General features: G+C 39.5%; 2 protein-coding genes and 1 pseudogene across 3 annotated transcripts in view; 1 reads left to right on the forward strand and 2 right to left on the reverse strand.

The window, feature by feature from the left end:
• LOC145499466 (5'-nucleotidase domain-containing protein 3-like) overlaps positions 1-21,462 on the forward strand; it is a 121,135-nt gene that overhangs the window by 63,246 nt on the left and 36,427 nt on the right. The window lies entirely within an intron of this gene.
• Positions 1,099-16,060, reverse strand: LOC145499431 (ATP-dependent clpX-like chaperone, mitochondrial). Its single transcript, XM_081478947.1, has 12 exons — positions 15,575-16,060; positions 13,971-14,231; positions 12,568-12,731; positions 9,998-10,178; positions 9,243-9,416; positions 8,677-8,807; positions 7,674-7,707; positions 7,425-7,513; positions 6,812-6,976; positions 5,711-6,001; positions 3,212-3,304; positions 1,099-1,789 (listed from the first exon to the last, which is right to left on the reverse strand). Exons 1-12 carry the CDS (start codon positions 15,639-15,641, stop codon positions 1,598-1,600), a joined length of 1,842 nt encoding a protein of 613 aa, XP_081335073.1. The 5' UTR covers positions 15,642-16,060; the 3' UTR covers positions 1,099-1,597.
• LOC145499441 (uncharacterized) overlaps positions 18,224-21,462 on the reverse strand; it is a 37,522-nt pseudogene continuing 34,283 nt past the window's right edge. The window contains exons 25-28 of the transcript XR_014050933.1: positions 21,437-21,462; positions 20,495-21,246; positions 19,693-19,795; positions 18,224-19,211 (exon numbers count right to left, since the gene is read on the reverse strand). The exon at positions 21,437-21,462 is cut by the window's right edge and continues 26 nt beyond it. The product of XR_014050933.1 is annotated as an uncharacterized LOC145499441 (transcript). The remainder of the gene's footprint in view (positions 19,212-19,692; positions 19,796-20,494; positions 21,247-21,436) is intronic.

A 21,462-nucleotide genomic window follows, 5' to 3' on the forward strand; every position in this document is an offset into this window, starting at 1 on the left:
GGCACATCGCTAAGCACGCGAAGAAGCAGCAAACGAAAAAAGAATGTCGTAAAACAAAAACATACGTGTTACTGACAAAGTAATTTTACTTTTAGAAATGTGGATTAACAAAAGTTTTCAGATCTGAAACAGATTGGGTTCTCGATAACTTATAGCCACTTTTTGCTCTTCTAACAATAGTAACTTAGTTGGAGTTTTTAGCTCGTAACTCTTACAAGTCCTTTCTACGAGACCAGTCGAATGTTGCGTTGATTCTGCGTACGGACCGTTTGAAACTTTTTGTTGAAATAATCTTAGCACGCGGTGGTCGATAAAACCCCGCTTTGTGGGCCAATTTCAAGAAATATTTAGGGCAAATCCTTAAGGTTTTTAATTAGCGTTGCATCAGTTTTTTGCTGTTTTTAAGTCTAGCTGGTCCAACTGTGACCCTTGGTTTTCCAGGCCTAGTAAAGAGGGCTTAAAGCAAATAAAAGCATGGCTAGACAGGTATTTGAATGTCAGCCTGAGCCAGGTTTGATGTCGTGTCTTAAAAGGTATTTGGTTGAATGTATCGTTAGCAGTAGTATCATGTGCTTTGTTGTTCGTTTGCGGGAGTCCCGGCATGAAAGACACGGAAGAGTCGACGTTCGTGTTCTCAGACTGTTAAATCCTCCAAGGTCAGTCGGCCCGCCTGGCGGTACAGTATTTACCAGCATGCTGTATTCATTTAAACTAGTTAATCAGACGAACCTCAGTCATCGTGAGATCCCTGGTACCTTGCCTAGTTCCAGTACGGCTTTCTCTCAGGCCTTCACGGTCAATTGGTGACATTTCGAGACGAACGACCCGGACTTTGCGCCTCGGGCCACGTGAACCGAGAACGATTGACCGTGGCGAAATATTGAGGCCTAGGAACTAGGCAACCTGGCACCTAGGGCAGATTTGTGCCGAGCATCCAAATACTCGGGACCTAAAAAGGCTAACAGCCCTACACAACTAGAATTTTACGTAAGTCTGGGGTAATAGATATTTTACTACTTCCACTTAAGGGTAAACACATAATGCAACCAGTTATGAAAACAATAGGTCACTCTAAATGAGTACAAGAGCTTTGATGTCAGTCAAATACATTTATTCACGTAAAAGGTGAGGTCTTTATACATTCAGCTATCAAATCATAATCTCATTTTTGTACACAAGCTATGTGCAATAGATGCTTCCATACGAAAAAAAACCTTCAAAATACATAGCCCAACACTATAGTTACTTGTTATATTTTCAGGAAGTTCCCATCACGTACCAAAAGATAAAAACTCAGAAAACACTGTAACAACTACGATACGAGTACAACAACACAGCAAGGACAAATTTCTTTCAGTAAAAGCTTTGATGTGTTCAGAACTAACAGCTGGTTTGCTTTACTGAGTTACATAAAACACAGGCTATCAAGAGATGGGCGTTTCTCTGAAATATCTGTTGGGTGTTAGAAACTTTTGTATGTAATAACAATTAGTTATTGAATTATAAACCAATCCACAGTGTGATTATTTTGGGCGTCTACTGTTGATGCCATGAGTTACAGTCAGTATTTATAAACGTTCAATTTTAATTTATTACTCTACACTCGTGAACTAGCGTCCCCAGCATAGATTTCCTCCTCCTCTTCATTTGCATCCGCACTAGGAGCCTCTTCTTCAGGGGCCATGACGTATTCAGCCTTTTTGTTCCCTTCGACCACGTGTTCGTCTACGAAAACTGCCCGAATGTTGGAGCCTGGAGCATCAAACATGGGTTCCAAGAGCAAATTCTCCTGTAGAGCGAACAAGGAAAGTCAGTTGTACAACAGGGTCAGTCGTTATTTGATGGATAACGCTATCCATCGAAAGGTCAATATCCAGCAACAAATCTACTACGCTAGTAATCCTATATCTGGATGGTGATTTTCCTGATGGATCGAGTTAACCACAGGGATCCATATTGGTTTTTCCTCCAAGTCGTGAATCGGGTAAGTATGCCAGATGACATATTTACCCGTAAGAAAACTGCAAATCTCTCTCTGCGTTCTTAAAGTTTCAAATGGATGACAAGTGGTGACAATGCAGGGAACTCATAAGAAAATTTAAGAATTTTTGTTTCCTTTTTTCTGGTACAGTCAAACTTAACTCGTCTAGCGGACGAGTTTTCGTATTGTTTTGGTCGTCCCTGCGAATTTTTAGTAGTCACGGACGACCACACGACTGCGAATATGGATCCCTGTAACCATCAATTGACCAACAAGCTCAATGTCAACAGACAGCTAGAGACACCTCCATATAACAGAAAGTTCACTTGCTGCCAGAAAAATCAGAATTCATATGATCTCCATCTACCTTCACATACGGACACCTTTGCACCCATTTATAGTGCTTATCCTAAAAGGACTAGTTTTCAAAGGACACTAACTTTTTAAAATAGCAAGAAACAGTTTCAAGCTCATTTAACTCGTCGCATAGTATCACCAACCGCAGCAATTTTTTCTCTTTTTCATATCATCAAGGGGCACACCACACGTTGTAACACTTTAATAGACAATTAAAAGCAAAGTTTTTCTGGTTCATGTGTGGCTCAAGACATGCATATTGGCTGAGACGGATAAATGAATTGGTTGATGGAATATTTATGGAGAAGTCTAGTTAAACAACGTTTCTAAAGGCTGGTTTTCACAGGGGCATAAGCACAAGCACAAGCACAAGCACAAGCATAAACACAAGCAAAAGAAAAACGAACAGTTCCGTTTTTCTTGTGCTTATGTTTATGCTTATGTCGAGCGCGTTACTAGTGAAAACTGCACAAGACAAATAAGTAGGTTCGTTGTTCTCATGTTTCTGCTTATGCTTATGTTTATGTCGCGGCTGTTTTCCCTTGTGCTTATGCTTATGCCCATGCTTGTGCTTATGCTCTAGTGAAAACCAGCCTTAACGATTTGTTGGTTAACACTGGGTTTGTTCTTCTAATCAGCTATATCCTCTGCCCGCGTGACAACAGACTGTAACGCAATGAAGAATGATAGTGTCCAGAGCTGCACAGATTATTCGGACCGTCACGCGACACAGCTGCATCACGTGATCCCCCAGATAACGGCTGCCATGGCGACAACTCACAAACATTGCTTTAAAAATTCGCATTTATCCAGTGGTATTCGTTCAGTAGAAATAAGGGACTTGGTTTGTAACAGGTTACATTGTGTACATACCAATATGGCTCTCAATCCACGAGCTCCTGTCTTCTTTTCCAAAGCTTTTTTGGCGATTAGCTTTAAGGCATCAGGACTGAGATTGAGTTCAACCTGCATAAAGAAAGAGCTCAGATTTGACACAGACTCTAGATTTAGAATGAAACTGAATTCGATAATCGCAAACTGTCAGAAGTCTCATACCACCCACTATGGACAAGTTACTGACTACTTGTTAACAGAGAGTGAGGTCTTTACTGCAAAATCTCAAACCGAGACCTTGCCGGATGGCGAGGTCAATACGGCAAAGCCGAGTTTTTAGATTTTCCCGTTAACACCGAACGTTCGAGGTTAATATGTTGTTGTTGGGAGAAAAATGCCCTTGAATTAGCCAATCAGAGCGTGCGTTATATCAGCTACTAACACAAGCCAGACCACGAGTCTCTGGCAACAAATGGCGGGCAAGAGTTTCCGGCCCTTTTCCAACAACTCTTGGTTTTCACCAGACGTCACGGCGGCCATGTTGGAGCCCCGAAACAAAGAAACGACGGCCATGTTGGAGCTCAAAATTTAACCTCAGGGAATTCAACTCTATTTGTAGGTAAATCTTTTCTTTGTTTCGGTGAGAAAACACGGCTGTTGATCACGTGAGTGAAAACCAAGAATAATCGAGTCTATAACAAAATTCTCGATCGTAATTGACTCTCCGCGCGTATTTGTCACGTAATCGGCGCGCGATCACGTGAATGTCCAATTACAGGTATCCAATTTGAACTTTTTGTATTTGGATACCCACGTGATTCGCACGTCAATTACGCGCGCTTTAATAGTTTCTTTCGTAATTTTTTCTACAGTTTTCAAAACTTATGAATAGGGCTACAGACGTTTTCACTCAAAAAAAGTTCTTAAAAGACATTTTTAATTCCAAAATTTGATATAGATACGATTAATTAGTTACTGGACCTCGTGTCGTACAATTCATAATGGTAATAGAACCGAGTGGAGTTTAGTTCGGTCTGTAGTCATACGAGTGATTAACAAAATCGGACGACCGCGAAGCGGGAGTCCGATTTGTTGATCACGAGTATGATTACAGAATGAATTGGACGACGCAAAGCCCTGTTACCAATTAATCGAAACTATGACAAAATTCGAGAAACGAACAAACCATCGATTGAGCGCTGAACGATTTTAAAACGTTGTTATGAATGCTGAAAAACACAGCAGTTTACTCAACTAATAATACACATGAAAAAATTACTCGATTCTGATTGGCTGAGAGCAGTGCGGTTCAAGTGTAACACCAGTGCAAAAAGTGTAACATCAGTGCAAAAAGTGTAACACCAGTGCAAATTACACATCGAAATTCTGGATTATGATTGACTGAAAGAAAATAGGAACTTTTCTAAGAAAATGATATCACGTAAAATGACGACGAAAATTTTGTGTTGAAACTTTGAAAAAAGTTTTCTCAAATGACAAAAAAATGGCTTCAAGAAAGACCTTCCGGCACTTCTTCCGCGCGAATTTTTTCATGTTTATATTATTAATAAGTAATCATACGGTTTTTCTCGTTCAATTTGGAGTTAATTTGCACTTGTGAGTTTTTCAAAAAGCTGAAATTACACTCGCCGAAGCGGCTCGTGCAATTTCAGCTTTTTGAAAAACTCAGTCGTACAAATTAATTCCAAATTGAACTCGAAACCTTATGATTACCTATACAAAGTGCACCGCAACAGCGCGCGCAAAATGACGCGTACTGTCCAATTACAAGCATGACGCGTATACTGTCCAATTAGTCCTCAAATCGGGCTACTGATAGCCAATCACGTTCGAGAATTTTGTCATAGTTTTGATTAAGGGAGTAATCGTGCTCGTAATTTCAAATCGGCCTCGCACTTCGCGCTCGTCCGATTTTGAAACTACACGCGCGATTGCTCCCTGAATTGTATTCCACTCGGTCCAATTACTATTACTTATACTTTGACCGATCAATACTACCACTCTTTATTAAGTGAGTGATACTACACTAATGCTATCACACAAAAGATCCATTTAAGTATAAGTGATGGAAAAAGCTGGCAACTGTTGTCAGCCACCTTAACAGCGCTGGACTGGTGGTTGGTCTGGGAGCAACGCGAACAAAGGTGAGAGAAAAAGTATGATATAATATTTTACTCATTTACAGTGCGAATAACTCAAACCGGGTCACTTGGAAAAGAGTTGACCAAACAAAACAACAAAGAATATCGATCTTTTTCTCAAATAAACCAACAACATTGAAGAAAACCAACAATAGATCTTAACAACTACAAAGTGCGAGGTACTGAGAACCTCTCAGGACACGTCACGAGAAAGCTACCAGTCCATTGTTCTCAGTTTAGTTTTTGATTGGTTAGTTTTCTCCAAGGGGCCCGGTTCGAGTAGACAAACGGTACGAAGGACTTCGAATAAAAAGAAACTTAGAGAACCCATGTTTAAGTAAGTTGCAGAAGAAAGCCTGAAGATGGGTTGAGTTACCTTGTCCATACTAAACAGCGCTTGATACTGTGGTACAAGAGCATTTCTAGGCTCCGTGAGTATCTTAACCAGGGAGTCCTCATCCAATGAGTGTAAACTGACCACTACGGGAAGACGACCCACGAATTCGGGTATCATCCCGAACTCGACGAGATCCCGCGCTTCGACTTTACTTAGCAGCTTATCCCGTTCGGCGTTATCTTCTCTGACGTCAGGTTGAGAGTTCTTGAAGATGTCAAGCTCTTTTTCTTTGGAACCGCGATCACTCGTAGGAGCTCCGAATCCGATCACCTGTTTGAAAATAATGAAGATTAACATTAGACGTGTTGAAACAGAGGTACATTGCTTCATGGTTGGAGATTTACATCACAAAGATACCATACCGTAAAAATACAGTTATTATCTCGTACGATATTGTCCGAACTCAAGGGTGCTACACATTCGACTAACAGTAACTGATGAAGCAATCACACCTTCGATCCGCTCCAGTAGGTAGCCACGCCCAAGCACAGGAACACACGTGTTCTTTTTATTTAGGTAAGTTGCATCATGATTGGTTTAAGTTCTTATCCTGATTGGTTGAAAAACACCCCGTTTCCTCTGATTGGTTATAGCCTACGACGTTTTATTAGTATGGGTGACCAAATGGTGGCGAGTGAAATTAGGAAATAATTTCACGCGCGTTTTGTCAAAATTCTAATAATTTCCCCAGCCTTAACGCAGGTGAAATTATTTCTTAATTTCCCGAGCATACTATTTGATAACCTTTAAATATCATGGGTGACAAATTGCACTTACAATCGTGGGTTGTTGACTTGTTTATTGTATCGAGAAATTTCGCGCCAAACTTTGTCATGAAAATTTTGTTATTTCACATGTAAAATTAAAAATCAACGCTGAAATTTCGCCCTAAATTTAAGGAGTAAATTGTCACCCATGATATTATAAATCTTCATTGAAAAAACACGCAAATGTAAACGAAACGTAAAAACTTAACGTGAAAGCGTCAAGGTCCAAGTTCGTTTAAGACCTGTCCAGTCTGAACGGTGGACAAATTAGTACCCTGCCGTGAAGTCCTTATGGAAACAGTTATCTCTGTACCTTCTCTTGGTTTCTCTTCTTAATAATCCGATCCAGTCCGTTGAACGCTCCAGACGCAACAAACAAGATGTTAGTAGTGTCCACGGCTACACTGTCGCCTCGCATCTTCCTGGAGTTTCTCTCTGGTACATTCACTACCGTGCCTTCAAGGATCTTCAACAAGCCCTATGAAAAGGATAGATTGAAAAATATCAAATTTCGAATTCAACCTGTGGCTGACACAAAAACACTTCAGAGTTAGAAATAACATAATCCAGTCAGTAAACATTCTCTACTTTACACTCCCCTACAAAAATTTACAAAGTGACAAATTATTAAGACTGTTGCTGTTTGCTTCATTTGGGATGCCACATGACACTGCAGGGGTGGATCCAGGATTTTTCTTAGGAGGGGGTGCACCACTAAGGAATGGCGTAACTGACTAGCTGGTGAGGTAAACAAATTTTAAAAGTGAACACGAAGAACTAGGCTTCATCACAGCGTGGGGGGGGGGGGGGGGGTGATTTGCATATTTGAAAAACAGTTTGCAAATCAACAGTGCCATTTAACAACAACAATCTTGCCTACATTTCACGTAACCCAATTCTTTTGAATAAACTCTGAAACACAATACCTGCTGCACTCCTTCACCACCAACATCTCGAAGGTTATGAACACCTGGAACACAACTGATCTTGTCCACTTCATCCAAGAATACAATTCCTGGGAATGATACGTTAAATAATTTATTACAAATACAATCAACAAAGAGAAAGACAACACAGATGCAGTTTTTTTATGTTAGTCAATCTGGTATCTGCTTTGCATGGGAGTTGGAAGAATGCAAGAATGCAGTTACATGCTCTATACATATAAGTAATACCTTGTTGGGCTCTTTCAACACTGTTACCAGCCTCCTGTGATGGGAGAGAACAATAAAAATACATTTTGTTTTTCACTTTCAGACACATTTTATTTCAATTGAAGTTAGAAAATTAATACAATTGTAAACTGATCTGCTGTTAGCGTTTGGCTAATCTAAGCAGATCAGTTACTATCAGATAACTTGGCCTGCAATGCAGGTGTTATTTTGGAATGGAATGCTCGATAAACCAGGTTTTTGGTGTCGCCATCTTGGATTGTAATTGGATGCTTGACCGGTAGAGCGTTAGTGCAGAGGCAGGTTGGGGGGTGGGGGAGTCCCATTTTTTCCACTTTACGCCTTCTCCCTCTGCAAATTTTTCCTCCTCCCAATCCTCTACAGTTATCAAATCCAAGATGGCGGCCTAATACAAAAATGTGCACCTGCATGCCCAAAATACATCTGCACTGCAGGCTACAGATTACTTCAACAACAAAATAATTTCATACAACTAGAGACACAAAGAAAATATTGAGCACACTAATTTTAAGTTAATTCTACATTTTCCTTTCCCTTTAAGGTACAGTTCAAATAATCACAGGTAGAATCCAAATCATATCTATAAGGCAACTTACACAAGATGGGGCAAAAGTGAAGAACAGCCCCCAGAAAATACTGCTGGTTGTTCGTTGGCTGACTATTGGCTGTTTGTTGGCCTCTGTCAGTAGACTGTTGGCCATTTGTCCTATGACTGTTGCTGTTTGTGAACCAACAGTCAGTTGACATTATGCCTGACAGTCAGCCAACAGTTTTCCTAATTTTTTCGACATAAGTCTCAGCTGACTGTTGGTAGCCAGTCTGCAAACTGCCAGCAATCTATTGATCTATCTTTAGTTTGTCGGTAATTTGTTAACTAAAACAATCACAAACATTTTCCTATGTCGGAGAGGAAAGGGACTACAGTATCAATAGTTAAAATGACCAAAGCCTAGTAAGAATGAGCAATGAGTTATGATGCACTGACCTGTAAGAGCTTTGCAATAACAGACTCAATGTCTTCACCCACATATCCAGCTTGTGTCAGAGCAGTGCAATCACAGATTGCAAAAGGAACATCTAAACATCGAGCTATAGTTTGTGCTAACAGAGTTTTACCTGAATGATGAAAAATGAAAGTATTTCTATCTGAGTATATTTAAAATGTCAAATGGAGGCTATCGTGTTTATTACCCTTCAAATATTTTTTGTTCCACGCGTGATCTGAAAATTGGGGAATATCATTCTCGGATATACCCCAGTTTTAGCTGGGGCATTCTCAGTCATGTAATAGGTTTAGGCAAATCGTGTGTAAGCAAAAATATTTGATGGATAACTGATGGACAGACACCAAAATAGACTTTGTGTTCTTGAAGTGGTGGTAATCTATTTCCATGTGATTTTTTTACCCTTTACTCCTTGAACTTTATTTTTCCTTTAAGTTTCACCAACTTTTGTAAAAATCTAACCATACCCCTGCTCCACCCCTCCCCCTAAACATCATTATCATTTTGTTGCTCGAACATGCTAAAGAGAGCAAAGGGTTCTTTATACCTGAGCCAGTTGGTCCTAAAAGTAGGATGTTACTCTTGTCTAACTGGATCTTTTCCACATCTGAGTCCAGTATGTCACTTCCTGCTTGTTCTCGTAATTGTGCTGGTGAATGGACACCACTTGCTCCCAAGGGAGAATTAAGATTTGATGTCTGTGTCATAAGCATCTGTAATTCTACAAGGCAATGAAGCAAAGTGTCACCTACATGTAACAGTTTTCACATCCGAAGAGTACAAGGAGGAAAATCAAGAGTAGAGTCAAAAACATGTCAACAAGTAGTTTTTCTCCACATGCATGCATTCTTCTCGTTTTGAAATGCCAATTCCAGTTTTGCTTAGGTCTAAGGTTGTTTATTACGAGTGTATAGGGTGTGAAGAAAACCAATTTTTGGGCTTGCTCAAATATAATATACTAGCCTGAAAGTCAATCTCATTCACCGCCCCCCTCCTCCCCCCCCCCAACCTCAAAAAAAATTCCACTGATTAGCATACTTCCATAATTTTAATTTCCTCAAAAATATGAAGGAATGAATCCACTAGCCAGACTGCAAAATCCACAGTTGTGTCCTGGGCATATGGACACAACTTTTGTTGCACACTGATGCAATGTTAAAAATGGAAACAAAAAACTACTAAGGGTACCTGTACTTCTCATCATGATGATCTCATTACGTATTTAATTTGCTACATCCCTAGCAAACTTTGAATAAAACAACAGGTCAGACACACACACTCTGATAAAAGTAAGATGGTTACCCTGTGGTGATCCAGCAAACTGTCTCTGTACAGGAACTGGTTTGACTTCAGCTGGTGCAGAAGCTTGTTGGGACTGTGGTAGGTTGACTGATAGACGCTTGTAGTGATTATACACAGCTACTGACAAGACTTTCTTGGCAAAACCTTGACCTATTACATACTTGTTTAAGTATTCAAAAATCTGTGGAAAAATAAATTCCGTGAATGATTCAATTTAGTATCCTCCTGCAAATACATGTGAATGCCTGCCTTTCTAATAAGAACTGCTCAATAGGTTTCATGCTTTAACAGATACAAGTACCCCTATTCCAATGTGCAGTTCCAGAAAATATCTATAATGCCCCCACAGAAGGGATTGAAATTTCCAGGGGGGGGGGGGTGGGGGTTCTGTAAGACCAACAAATTTAAAGTAATCTATGAAGCTTAATTGGAATTTCCAGATGGGTGGGGGGGGGGGGTCTTAGAAAAATCCCCTTCATGGGGAGGTATGGCCATTTTCTGGAACTACACAATAAGCTCCTCACTGCAAGACTTTGAAATATAAGACTGAATTAGATTGTCTTCTTACTTCTCTGGAGGTAATGTAATATTGAACAAATTTACTTCAAATGAACAAGCAAATGTTGTTGTAACTACGTTTTAACTTGAGTTACAGTTTGTAAATGCCCCTCTCTAATTGGATCATTACAGCACATACATGAAAGATAAATACAGAGGGCCAAAGTTCAAGCAAAAAAAAATAACCAAAGCAGAAATAGAAAGATCACTACTAGAATTAAGTGTATCTAAATTACTTTAATTTGTGGACTCTAGATTGGGAAAAATTGGCCACCTCTCTACAATAGCCACCTCTCTACAATAGCCACCTCTCCACAATAGCCACCTTTCTACAATAGCCACCTCTCTACAATAGCCACCTCTCTACAATAGCCACCTCTCTTCAATAGCCACCTCTCTACAATAGCCACCTCTCTACAATAGCCACCTCTCTACAATAGCCATCTCTCTACAATGGCCACTTTTTTTGTTCCGGCAGATGGTCCATACATTCAATCTTATTTTAACTTCTAAACTATAGCCACTGCAACATGTTCCAACTGCCAAAATAACCTCTTGACAATGGCCAGTTAATCAATGACTGACAAATGGTGAATACAAAAACCTACTTCATATTATACCCCATTCCCATAACTGCCACTTCTCTACAACAGGTACTTTCATCTGTCTTCAAGGTGGCTATTGTGGAGAGGTTAGACTGTATGAATAAGATTTGTTAGTTTTGAAACGCCGATCATTTATCAATTTCCTTTGTAACTTCCTACTGATTTATTATCAGTCATTATCCAAGCCAAGTACGTGATTTCAAAATCAAAGCTTTCATAAAATTGTGATTTTCTCACATATGTAATAGTTCTAGAAATTTTGCCGCTAGGAAGTTGTCTTTATTGTGGGTGCCACGTTTCTCACAACGCCCTAGTTTTTTCACGTAGCATAGGCAATATAAGACGATGCGCAACTTCTTTTAGTCAGAGATTGTTAGTGAAGTTACACCGCTACTGTGCTACGATCAGAGGATCCAAGTTACTGCTATTTCAAGTGTATTTCGCTGTCTCTCTGCTACCTTTTGGTGCGAGTTGTCAACCAAAGTACGTAAGTTCTTATTGTTGTAGTTATTCGCTAAGTCGTGAATTGTTAGTCTTTTCTTTGTCACAAAAGGTTTCATTTAGTTTATCTAGGTTTTGTTGAAATCACTTTCACAGCTCTACTATTGCTAAGGCTTATTGTCATGTGATTACCAAATTGTGATTCTTTCACGCTATATTTAGCTATTTTGTGTGATAGCTGTTGACATATTCGTTTGTTACGACAAGAGTTGTTATCGTCTCAGTTTTATTAGTTTCAAGTATCAATTGTCACGTCTATTTGTTTCACGCTGTGATCTTGTTAGTTTTATTATGATTGTTCTATCCTGTTAGATTTGCATTTTATGCCTAATTTAAGTAGGACGTATTTTAACCATCGCTTTTCAGTTTGAACCTACTACTACTACTACCACTACTACTACTACTACTGCTACTGCTACTGCTACTGCTACTGCTACTGCTACTGCTACTGCTACTGCTACTGCTACTGCTACTGCTACTGCTACTGCTACTGCTACTGCTACTGCTACTGCTACTGCTACTGCTACTGCTACTGCTACTGCTACTGCTACTACTACTACTACTACTACTACATCCACTTGTACGACTACTACTCCTATTCGTATCTGCTACTACTACTTGCGATCTACTGGTTTTCGCTACTTCTTCAGTCGCTACCTATTGTGAACTAGATCTATGGACTTGATCTGTCATTAAATCAGTTTGAATCTACCAAATGGAGTTCGAATATCCCGCACCGCGCTACCCCTGTAGTTGTTTAAGATAAATAAATAAATAAATGAATAAATATCTTAATTGACCACTCCCCCAATGGGGCTTTTCAGGGTCAATGAAACCAAAAATAAAGGCAGCCTCTAGAATTTTTACAGTTACAATATTTAGTGTTCAAGGTGTATGTGTATATACCTTTCTTGGTGGAGGTGGCGGAGCTTGTACTGCCTTGGTTTTTTTTTCAGCTTCATTGCCTGAAGCCTTATCATATTTGACATGAATATATCGCTTAGAATCTGTTTCTGATAAGATCAGGAAAAAGTGATTACACTTTTCACATTGCACAAAACGAGTAGAGGCTGCAAAACAAAAAGAAAAGAATGTTAAAAACATTTTCATAGCATAACTGGAGCCCAAATTAAGAGCAGATATAAGGGCACTTGTTAGTAACTCCTTCAAATTAAAAGGATGTTGATCAGCTTCAACTAATGGGTCGGTTAAGTCAAGGATTCACCCTCAGCTAACTCTACATGTATCTCCTTAGCCAACTAATAAATTTGTCCAATATATACGTCTAGATATACATAGCAAAAATGTTAATAAATATTGGTAATCCAAAAGGCAAAAATGTTGTCTTCTAATGAGTGCATTGTGATACAAAAGCACATTTGTAGTGTTTGACAGTAGTTTCACACTTGGTTTATATGCATCTATCAATGTTATGCCCAAGGGGGGTGGACCCCAGACATATGTGGGGCATTTGACTGTGATTGCTTTCCCTACTCTCTCGAATTTGAGTAAGACTCTGGGCCCCAGGGTGGGGACATTTGAGTTTTTTGCAAGGAGTAATGGAACCAAATCACATCATCACATGTGCTTGTCTGCCGGGCCATCTTGAAATACTGGTAGTTCTCGTGCAGAAGAACACAGGTGTTTTAGAGATAAGCACTTGTTTTCAACAAACGAATTGAAGGAACACCTCTCTTTCTGGAGATTACATGGATTTCTAAGTTAAAGTGTTGCTTTTGTCAGGCAATCAAGTGTTGAAATTCTAATATTTTCCACCAACTGACACCAAGAAATTATGCCTCCCTTGAAATGAATGGATGCCTGCAGGGCAACATACTACAGTACTACCCTAAAATGGGGACAATTGATCCGTATTTACACATTTTTGGGGCCTACAGTGGGAACTTTGACCAAACATTCTTCTGAAAAATCGAATGCCCCACATTTGCCTGGGGTGCCCCCACCACCTTGGGCATAACATTGATAGATGCATTAAATTTGAGCAGACTTGTTCCCTCTATATGTTCTTTTCTCCACTATACTGATTGACTGTGTTGACTGTGTTTTGGTCTTACAAAAAAAAAGTCTCACAAAACTGCTCTACAGTATGTATATTTCACTGTTGTGTTGGTAAAAAAAAATTATGCTACCTGCTAAACAACCTGTTAATCACTATTGATACTTTGAAAGATCAGTATTTTGGGGGGTTTGCTTTGCTTGATATCAAAGGATCAAGGGAACTTTAAAAAATCTGATGAAACTGAAGTGAAGCCTCTTAGCTCCCTGTAACCACATTATCATAAACTTACGTTCCACGCTAGTACATGGATTTCCACATTTTGGGCAACTCCACTGATTTCCAGATCCTTTACCAGTCTTGTCTTTGCCCTCATTACTTGAAGAGTAACCTCTTCTGCAACTTCTTTCATGGTAATGAAACGAAATTCCCAGTGCTGTGTGACTTGAGTCATGAGGACTTGTGATTGCAGCTAAAACCTGCCTACTTTCTCTTGAACCAAGGCTGTGTAATCTTCTGATACTTGAGAATCTACAACCTGATTTTACAGATTCTGAAAAAGTAGAAAAAAATAATTGTGAGTGCTCAATACAAACTTAGATGTCTCAGTTGCAAAGTGATCTAAGCAAAATTTTACTATGTCAACCAGCATTTCCCTGAATTTTGTGTATCACCAGCCTGAGCAGATAGCATTTGAACAATTATGTTTTTTTTATCAGCTATTGTTGTTGCATCCCACATGTAGTCCCGACATTTCCTTGACTTGTCATGTACTCCCCAAGACAACAGAATGTCAACATATATGTAGGAGACTTCTTTTGTTTCTAGACTACACTGGTAATTCATGTACTAGGTTTCCAGTTTTGGAATAAGAAAAATCCTTTTTCCTAAACACACTCTTAAATTGTCTCCTGTAGCAAGATGACACCATGAACTATTAAAAGGAATTTATGGTCACAATATAGATCTTATTAAGGTTATTGATATTATTTTGTCTGGTATGGAAATGCAAAGATTATTGTACTTGTACGGGAATCCAAAAGTGTCACAAATTTCAAACCAGAATGTAAATTGCTAACAACTCATTTCCATCTCTAATGAGTTTGTTTAACTTAAAAATGGCAGACAAAACTACAACAACTTCTGTTTTCATTTCACCCAAAGTAATCCCCTTTCTCATGATTATTTTGATATGATATAATTTATCAAGAGATCAATACAAGTTTACACAACACTGGAGAACTCATTGAATTCTTGAAAAGAAAATGTATTCATTCATACACGTATGATGTGAAAAAAGGGCAAGAAACGATAAAACTAACTGCACGTGGTGAACGTAAGCAGTTTAGCAGGAATAAAATTTCAGCTTAGTGTTGTTAGCAACAAAATGCACGTAAGCGAACTTTGTTATGTCATATGACAAAATTAGCATAACGAATCCCCAGCCCAAAGTGCGGAGACCGAACTGAAAAGTAAAGTAAAAAAGTGTAATACAAGAGTGAAAATTAAAGTTGTCGGTTGTAATAAATTAACTTTTCCTCGAGAACGTACACGGAAGACACGTAAGCTAACTCAGATCGTGAAACGGATGTTGCATGTTTAGGCAAACAAAATAGATGTATTGATCACGTAATATGGTAGTCTTCCAAGGCAAAATGTTTGCTAAATACAAGACGAATAACGGAAAATATCACATTTGACCAGAACTCGAATAATCATCGAGCTGTGAGGACCATTGTACATTCATTTCACTCAGTAAGTTAGCTTACATGTTCAACAATTAGCTTACGTGCAGAGCTAATAAGCTTACAGCGAAACAGGACCAGGAACGCACTGCACTAGTACTCGTAAGCATTTTAGTGAATTAAGTGTGTATACCGATAATCAACACCTTACCTTTGGAACTGTAGATCTGTTTACTATTCCCTCGGATGTAACGTAGAGAACTGGGTATTCTAAACATATTTATGCTTACTAAAACGACGACAACTATGGATGAAAACTTTTTGGACGTTCGCAAACACAATAGATCGCCACAAATTAAGCTAAAATCTTGCTTTGTACAAGATAAAACAATGTTAAAATCTTAATCACAATATAATATAGTGATTGAACGTGTATTGGTGTCTAAAATGCTAAAGCGAATGCGAAAAATACAGAACTACCGGAAGGTTTCAATTAAAATTGCAACTTAGCTCGCCATCTTTGTTTTTTGCTCAATTGCGCGTGCGTAGTTTCATGACAAATAAAATTGCCAAATCATGCCTTACCCCCACTCACCACGTTTTTGTTATGTAACTTCCTTTTTGGCACGTGTCTTGCGCGTGCGCCCAAATTTTCTCTTTCCACCAATCTCGTTCCCAGAGCCCTCGTTCCACGTGTGAGTACAAATCCGTCAAAAGAAAGTTTTGGTCATTCAGATGCTTGCATCAAAAAATACACCAGCTATATTTAACGGTATTTGAGTGCTGCAAGACGAGGCCAGGGCTCTGGCGACGAGAAGCAATTCAGCTCCTATATGCACCGATAGAAGAAGTCTAGGGTATGGAATTTAATGCCCACAAAATGTAAACACTTTTGCATAACATGGAAAAGACACCCATTTCCAACGTAACGCAGAAAACCAAATTGCTAGATAATTTCTGAAGGCCAATAACATAGAGCAGTTTAAACAGTTCTGTTTTCCAATTTTCTTTTTTTTCTCTACATTCTTTTTTGGCCGCTCCCTAAGGGACCGTTCATTTTTTATGAGGGAGGGAGGGCTGGTGGGATTTGGGAAGCACCATTTAAAACTCGCATGACCCCCCCTCAGCTTACCAATTTTTTCACGTGCCCCCCCCCTTATAGCGGTCATTTTTTGGGATGACCTCCTCCCCCCAAAAAATTGAACAAACAATATTTAGATTTCAACTTTTTTAATATTTCTCTATTATCCCCCTACTTCACGTTTTGTGCTCACTGTGAAGACAATATTTACAATCCCTATACTACAGAGAGCTGTTGTTTGAAAAACAAATCAAAAGAAAGAGAAGTCAATTTCGGATCTCCTAGTTATGGCTCGGCCTGAGCGTGTGGCATTTGGCCTCTCATTGGCATCTCCCTCATCTGAATTGATAAATGCCCACAGTTTTAATGTAAAACAGATCAAATGTATAGAAGCTAAGTTGACGAAGGTCACGCAGGACATGGAAGCACTAGAAAATAAGAAGAGCAATTATAACAGCATATTCAAGGGCACACTCAAACAGCACATCAACAAAAGGAGAAGGAAAAAAGAAAACCGCAGAAAGTCAAATGAAAGAAAGAGGAAGCGGACTGAAAACAACGTCCAACGAGTTTATGGAATCTGTGTTGGAAACCCGCTAGGAAATGATCTTCCACAATGGCTTGTGTACCCTCCTAGAACGGCCGTCCCGGAAGAGTGTATTAAAGTTGAGGATGTTGCCACGTCGTTATTTAGAAGAGATGGGCCATACATCGCACAGCTCTTGGAAGGGAATTATTTCACCAATGCTGCAAGAAGCACAATCACCACCAACCTTGAGCAGGAAGTCAGAGATTATGTTTACACCTTCATGTACCCTGAAGAGTACACTCTGACGGAAAGCATTGCTGCTTCTTGCAGCATCGGTGAAAGAGACTCCCATAGCAGCACAAGCGGCGACGAAGAACTCGACGACAGCGAAGATGAAGATGAGTGCCAGTGAAAGTTGCATTCGAAAATAACAGTGTTAAATACTTCTTTTCAGTAGCTACAAATGTTTTTTGTCGCCAAACGTTTTTTTAAAGCGGAAGGAAAGTTTGTAATAAATTTGTATCCTGCCTTCTATGTTTATTCTATAGCAATTTTTTTGATATTCAAACATTATGCCATTTTAAAGTTTTACTAAAATATTTCACGTGACCCCCCCTTTTTCCCTTATTTTTTTGGGATGGCCCCCCCTCGAAAGCCATTTTTTTTTCGCATGGCCCCTCCCAAATCCCACCAGCCCCCCCTACCTGATGAAAAATGAACGGTCGCTAAAGCCTCTGCACAGCCTCTCTATAGGCCTTTCAGTACCCTTTCCACATCTTTCAGGAAAGTGCCACTGGCGCAACAGGTCATTTTTTCTTCGATTCTCAAGTGACACAGTTGGCATTAGTACCATGGTTCTTCAGGTAGCCTTGTATTCGCAGTTGGGATTGACAGGGTTGAATTTAATTTCATTGACAACAGTTCGATGTTGCCGTGCGTCTGTACAGCAATATATCACAAATGACGTCAGAGTGTTATAAGAACAAACAAGAGGCACAAGAGCCGATAGCCGACTGTGTTACTGATGTTCTTACCACATTTTGGCGCCTTCTGTGATCTATTACTAAACAAACGCGCGGCAACCTGGAATCTATCTGTTTCGTATAATAAAGAAACAACAACAAAAAAAGTTAACGTCATCTATAGGTCTTTCCTCTAATAGATCATAGGTAGGAACCAATCAAAAAGCCAGAATAATTTAACTTCTTATATTAGTGAAAAATTAGAAGAGTGTAATTGTTAGCTTTTAATGATATTTTTATCATAACCTATGGCAAGGTAGCACCTTCGTAGGGTTTTCCTTCAATTGGTTGTGTGGCTAGCGTTCCCGTACGTACGAGTAAAGACGTTCTCGCCTGCTGTTTCTGCGAAATTTGGGCGAGAACAAAAAATCGACGAAGAGGGGAGGTTGGGCGGCCGAGAAAAGCAAAGGGCGTGTTCCGTAAGTGAGATCGCATAAGGACTGTCGTTCGCATGGTAACCTTGTCATGCGCAACAAAGAAATTTTGAACAAATATACGTAAAACATTCGGTATTTATTTTGAGCCATTCTTCCACTGTAAGTCAAGTAATTCTTAATTTTGCTATCTCTTTGCAGTCACAATTTTCAACTCTATCATTCAATTTAAAATCTGTACAAATACAAAACTGAAACGGACTTCCTAGCTGATTTATTTTGAACTTTTTTCGCACACCCAGTGTTCTTGTTTCAATTTAAACTTATTCACGTCGTGTTCAAATAGTATGAACATAAATATATATATACTTTTTTTAAATTTCTAGATTAGCTTTGTATAAGCCATCACTTCCAAAACAGCATTTCAAAACACAGCAACCGAACGTTTTCACGGGTATCCTATTTAGTTCCTTTTACATTAATTTAATATTTAAATATTTTGACCAATTTAAGGATTCGGAACGGTTAAGGTTCCTACTATAGTGTCACGGACAACACTCCAGACGGTGAAACAACATTGTAGCCAAGCCAGTCACTGCTGTATTGCGTGACCCTTTTGGCCATCGAGATTGCGTTACCAAGGGCAGGGCAGAAGCCATGAAATGAAGAGAGAACTTGTTAATGTACTAGTCGTGAGGCTGCTCTCCTTCTGATTCACCAACAGTTTCACTGTCGTCCTCGTCTTCCTCCTCGCTGCAGGATTCCTCGTTTGTTGATTCTCTCGTTCGGTCACCGCTGCTGGCTTTAAAAAGATTCAGAAGATCCATAAAACGCGTTTTTACCTGAAAATAAATACAACCATTACGTTGCAAATTAGCAAAATTTTTCTATGTTCCGTCTTCTCTCTGTTTCTCTGTCTACAGATAATTCAACATGACAAGGACTAGACTGAACTGAGCAAGACTAGATGAAAAACTAGAGTGAACTATTGATTAGGAATGACTTCGCAGGAATGAATAAACAATATAACGAGCCAATGACGAATGGAATCAAAATTAGCAAACAAAAGGGTCGCAGAAGGAAAGAAAAAGAGAAGGACTACCATTTGGTGGCTGAAATTCGAAGTAAACATTTTCGCGTAGGAAACGAAAAGTACAAGCAATCCTGGAGGAAGGCGTAATACAGTTGCAAGAAAAACTGATCTGGAGGGAACTCACTCCCCCATTTCTTCCAGTTGAGTCTAATTTTTCAGAGCAGTTGCCTTCTTTCTAGTTGGAATTAACAAGTGCTAACAAGTAATGAAACTATCCAGTGTAGTCTCACCTCGTCTGCTGTTTTATTTTTTAAGCCGTTGGCTATATGTTCAAACGTTTCTGGCTTAGCGCCCATCTTTTGACAAGCTTGCAATATAACTCGGTCATCTTCCCTGAATAAAAACAAAATGCATAGATCACTATCACTGACACTTACGATGACTGACCAACAAGTGACAAAGAGCTCTAGATTTCCATAGAGGTTTGTGACTGTCGCTCACAGAAAACAACTCAGGACAGATTGGAACAAAACGTCAGACGTGAAATATGAGCAAAACTTGATCCTTTGAAGAGTATTAAATCCTCTTTTCGTCTTCAATGTACAAGGGACATGAAGAGAATCACCACCAAATAATCCTGCCACTCCGTTAACACTACTTCGATTAAACATCACTTTTGATAATCCCTGACTTTTCCCTTAAAATAAAAATAATAAATGTAAAAATACATTTATCCTGGCCAAATAAATACAAAATGTCAGATATGGTAGCTGCTCCTAGCACCTTCCCCCCAAAAAGAAACCGTCCTCTCAACCCATTAATTCTAGACTGATCCATTCTCAACAGTTTTCGACTTTTTCATTAAGGAAAAAAACATCATTGACCCGAAATGTTTCTTCCAGCCTTCAATGCTATCAAATCAGCGGTGTTATAATTTCAATTTCCCCTTACTTTTCTTCAAAAGTTAATTTTTCCCTCACTCAAAAAAAAAAAAAAATGTTAAACAAATAAAATTCCCTGAACACGAAGAATTTTTTTTCCCTTGAGCATTCCCTGACCCTGGCACCTTGATAGCATACAAAGCGAGCTTACCTCGTCCACAAAAGGACCACCTGTCCATCTTGACTACGTTGAAGATTTTTAGCTGGCACAACAGCTGAACTGGAAACAACGTTAGCGTCGCTATCACAGCCACTGGCTTCAGCGTCTACGTCACTCTTGATGACGTCACCGTCGATGTCGTCACCATCCATATAATCGTCATCGTCATCTTCTTCGTACCCATCATGCTCCATGTCAGAATTCCCATCATCCTCTTGTTCTTCGCTATCGGAGTGTCGTCGCTCGCGTTCTTCTTCATGTTCCAGGTTTAAAGTGTCCGTATTAGTAGGATTCAACTCTTCTCCCCGATAACTGTCGCTGCTGGTTTCTGATTGCAGTGATGTTGTAACGGAGAGAGGTCCTTCTAACAAGTTGACCTCAGTTCTTTGATCATTAACTCCACTCTCCTCTCCTGTCGTTTCTACGTTTGTCGACCCTTCAGGGGTAGGCTTCATGTCTTTTGTCGCATTATCTCCTTGGCCTTTACCTTGGCTGTTGTCTTGTTTCCCACCAGCCTTAGTCTGATCCTTCCCACAAGTGTTTGTTTTTGCCTGGCTGACTTTTGTTCTGTTTCCCAGGGGTTTGCCTGTAGTTCCTTGTTGTTTACTTCCTTTCACAGCCGCACAAGGTTTTCTAGCCTTTCTTGTATAAGCGTTTTTTTGCAAAGTGTCCTTGGCGGGTCTGCCTTTGATCTTCTTGGGCTCCACAAAACATGGTATGACGACTTCTTCAAAATCATCGACCTTTGAAAAATTAATCAATGATTGCTTTAAAATCTTGACCATTTGGTAACATCGCAGGGACAAAAAATGTTGAATTTTTGTTCTCATATATACTTACAGTGACTGGTTCACAAGACACAACACTATCTTACGAGAATTTTACGCCTTCGGAAACGAAATTCTTAACAGGGGTCAATTAAATAAATTTTACCTCTGGTTCGCTCCCACTTCCGAACT

The sequence above is a fragment of the Orbicella franksi genome, chromosome 1 (assembly GCF_964199315.1).
Source record: "Orbicella franksi chromosome 1, jaOrbFran1.1, whole genome shotgun sequence".
Taxonomy (NCBI): domain Eukaryota; kingdom Metazoa; phylum Cnidaria; class Anthozoa; order Scleractinia; family Merulinidae; genus Orbicella; species Orbicella franksi.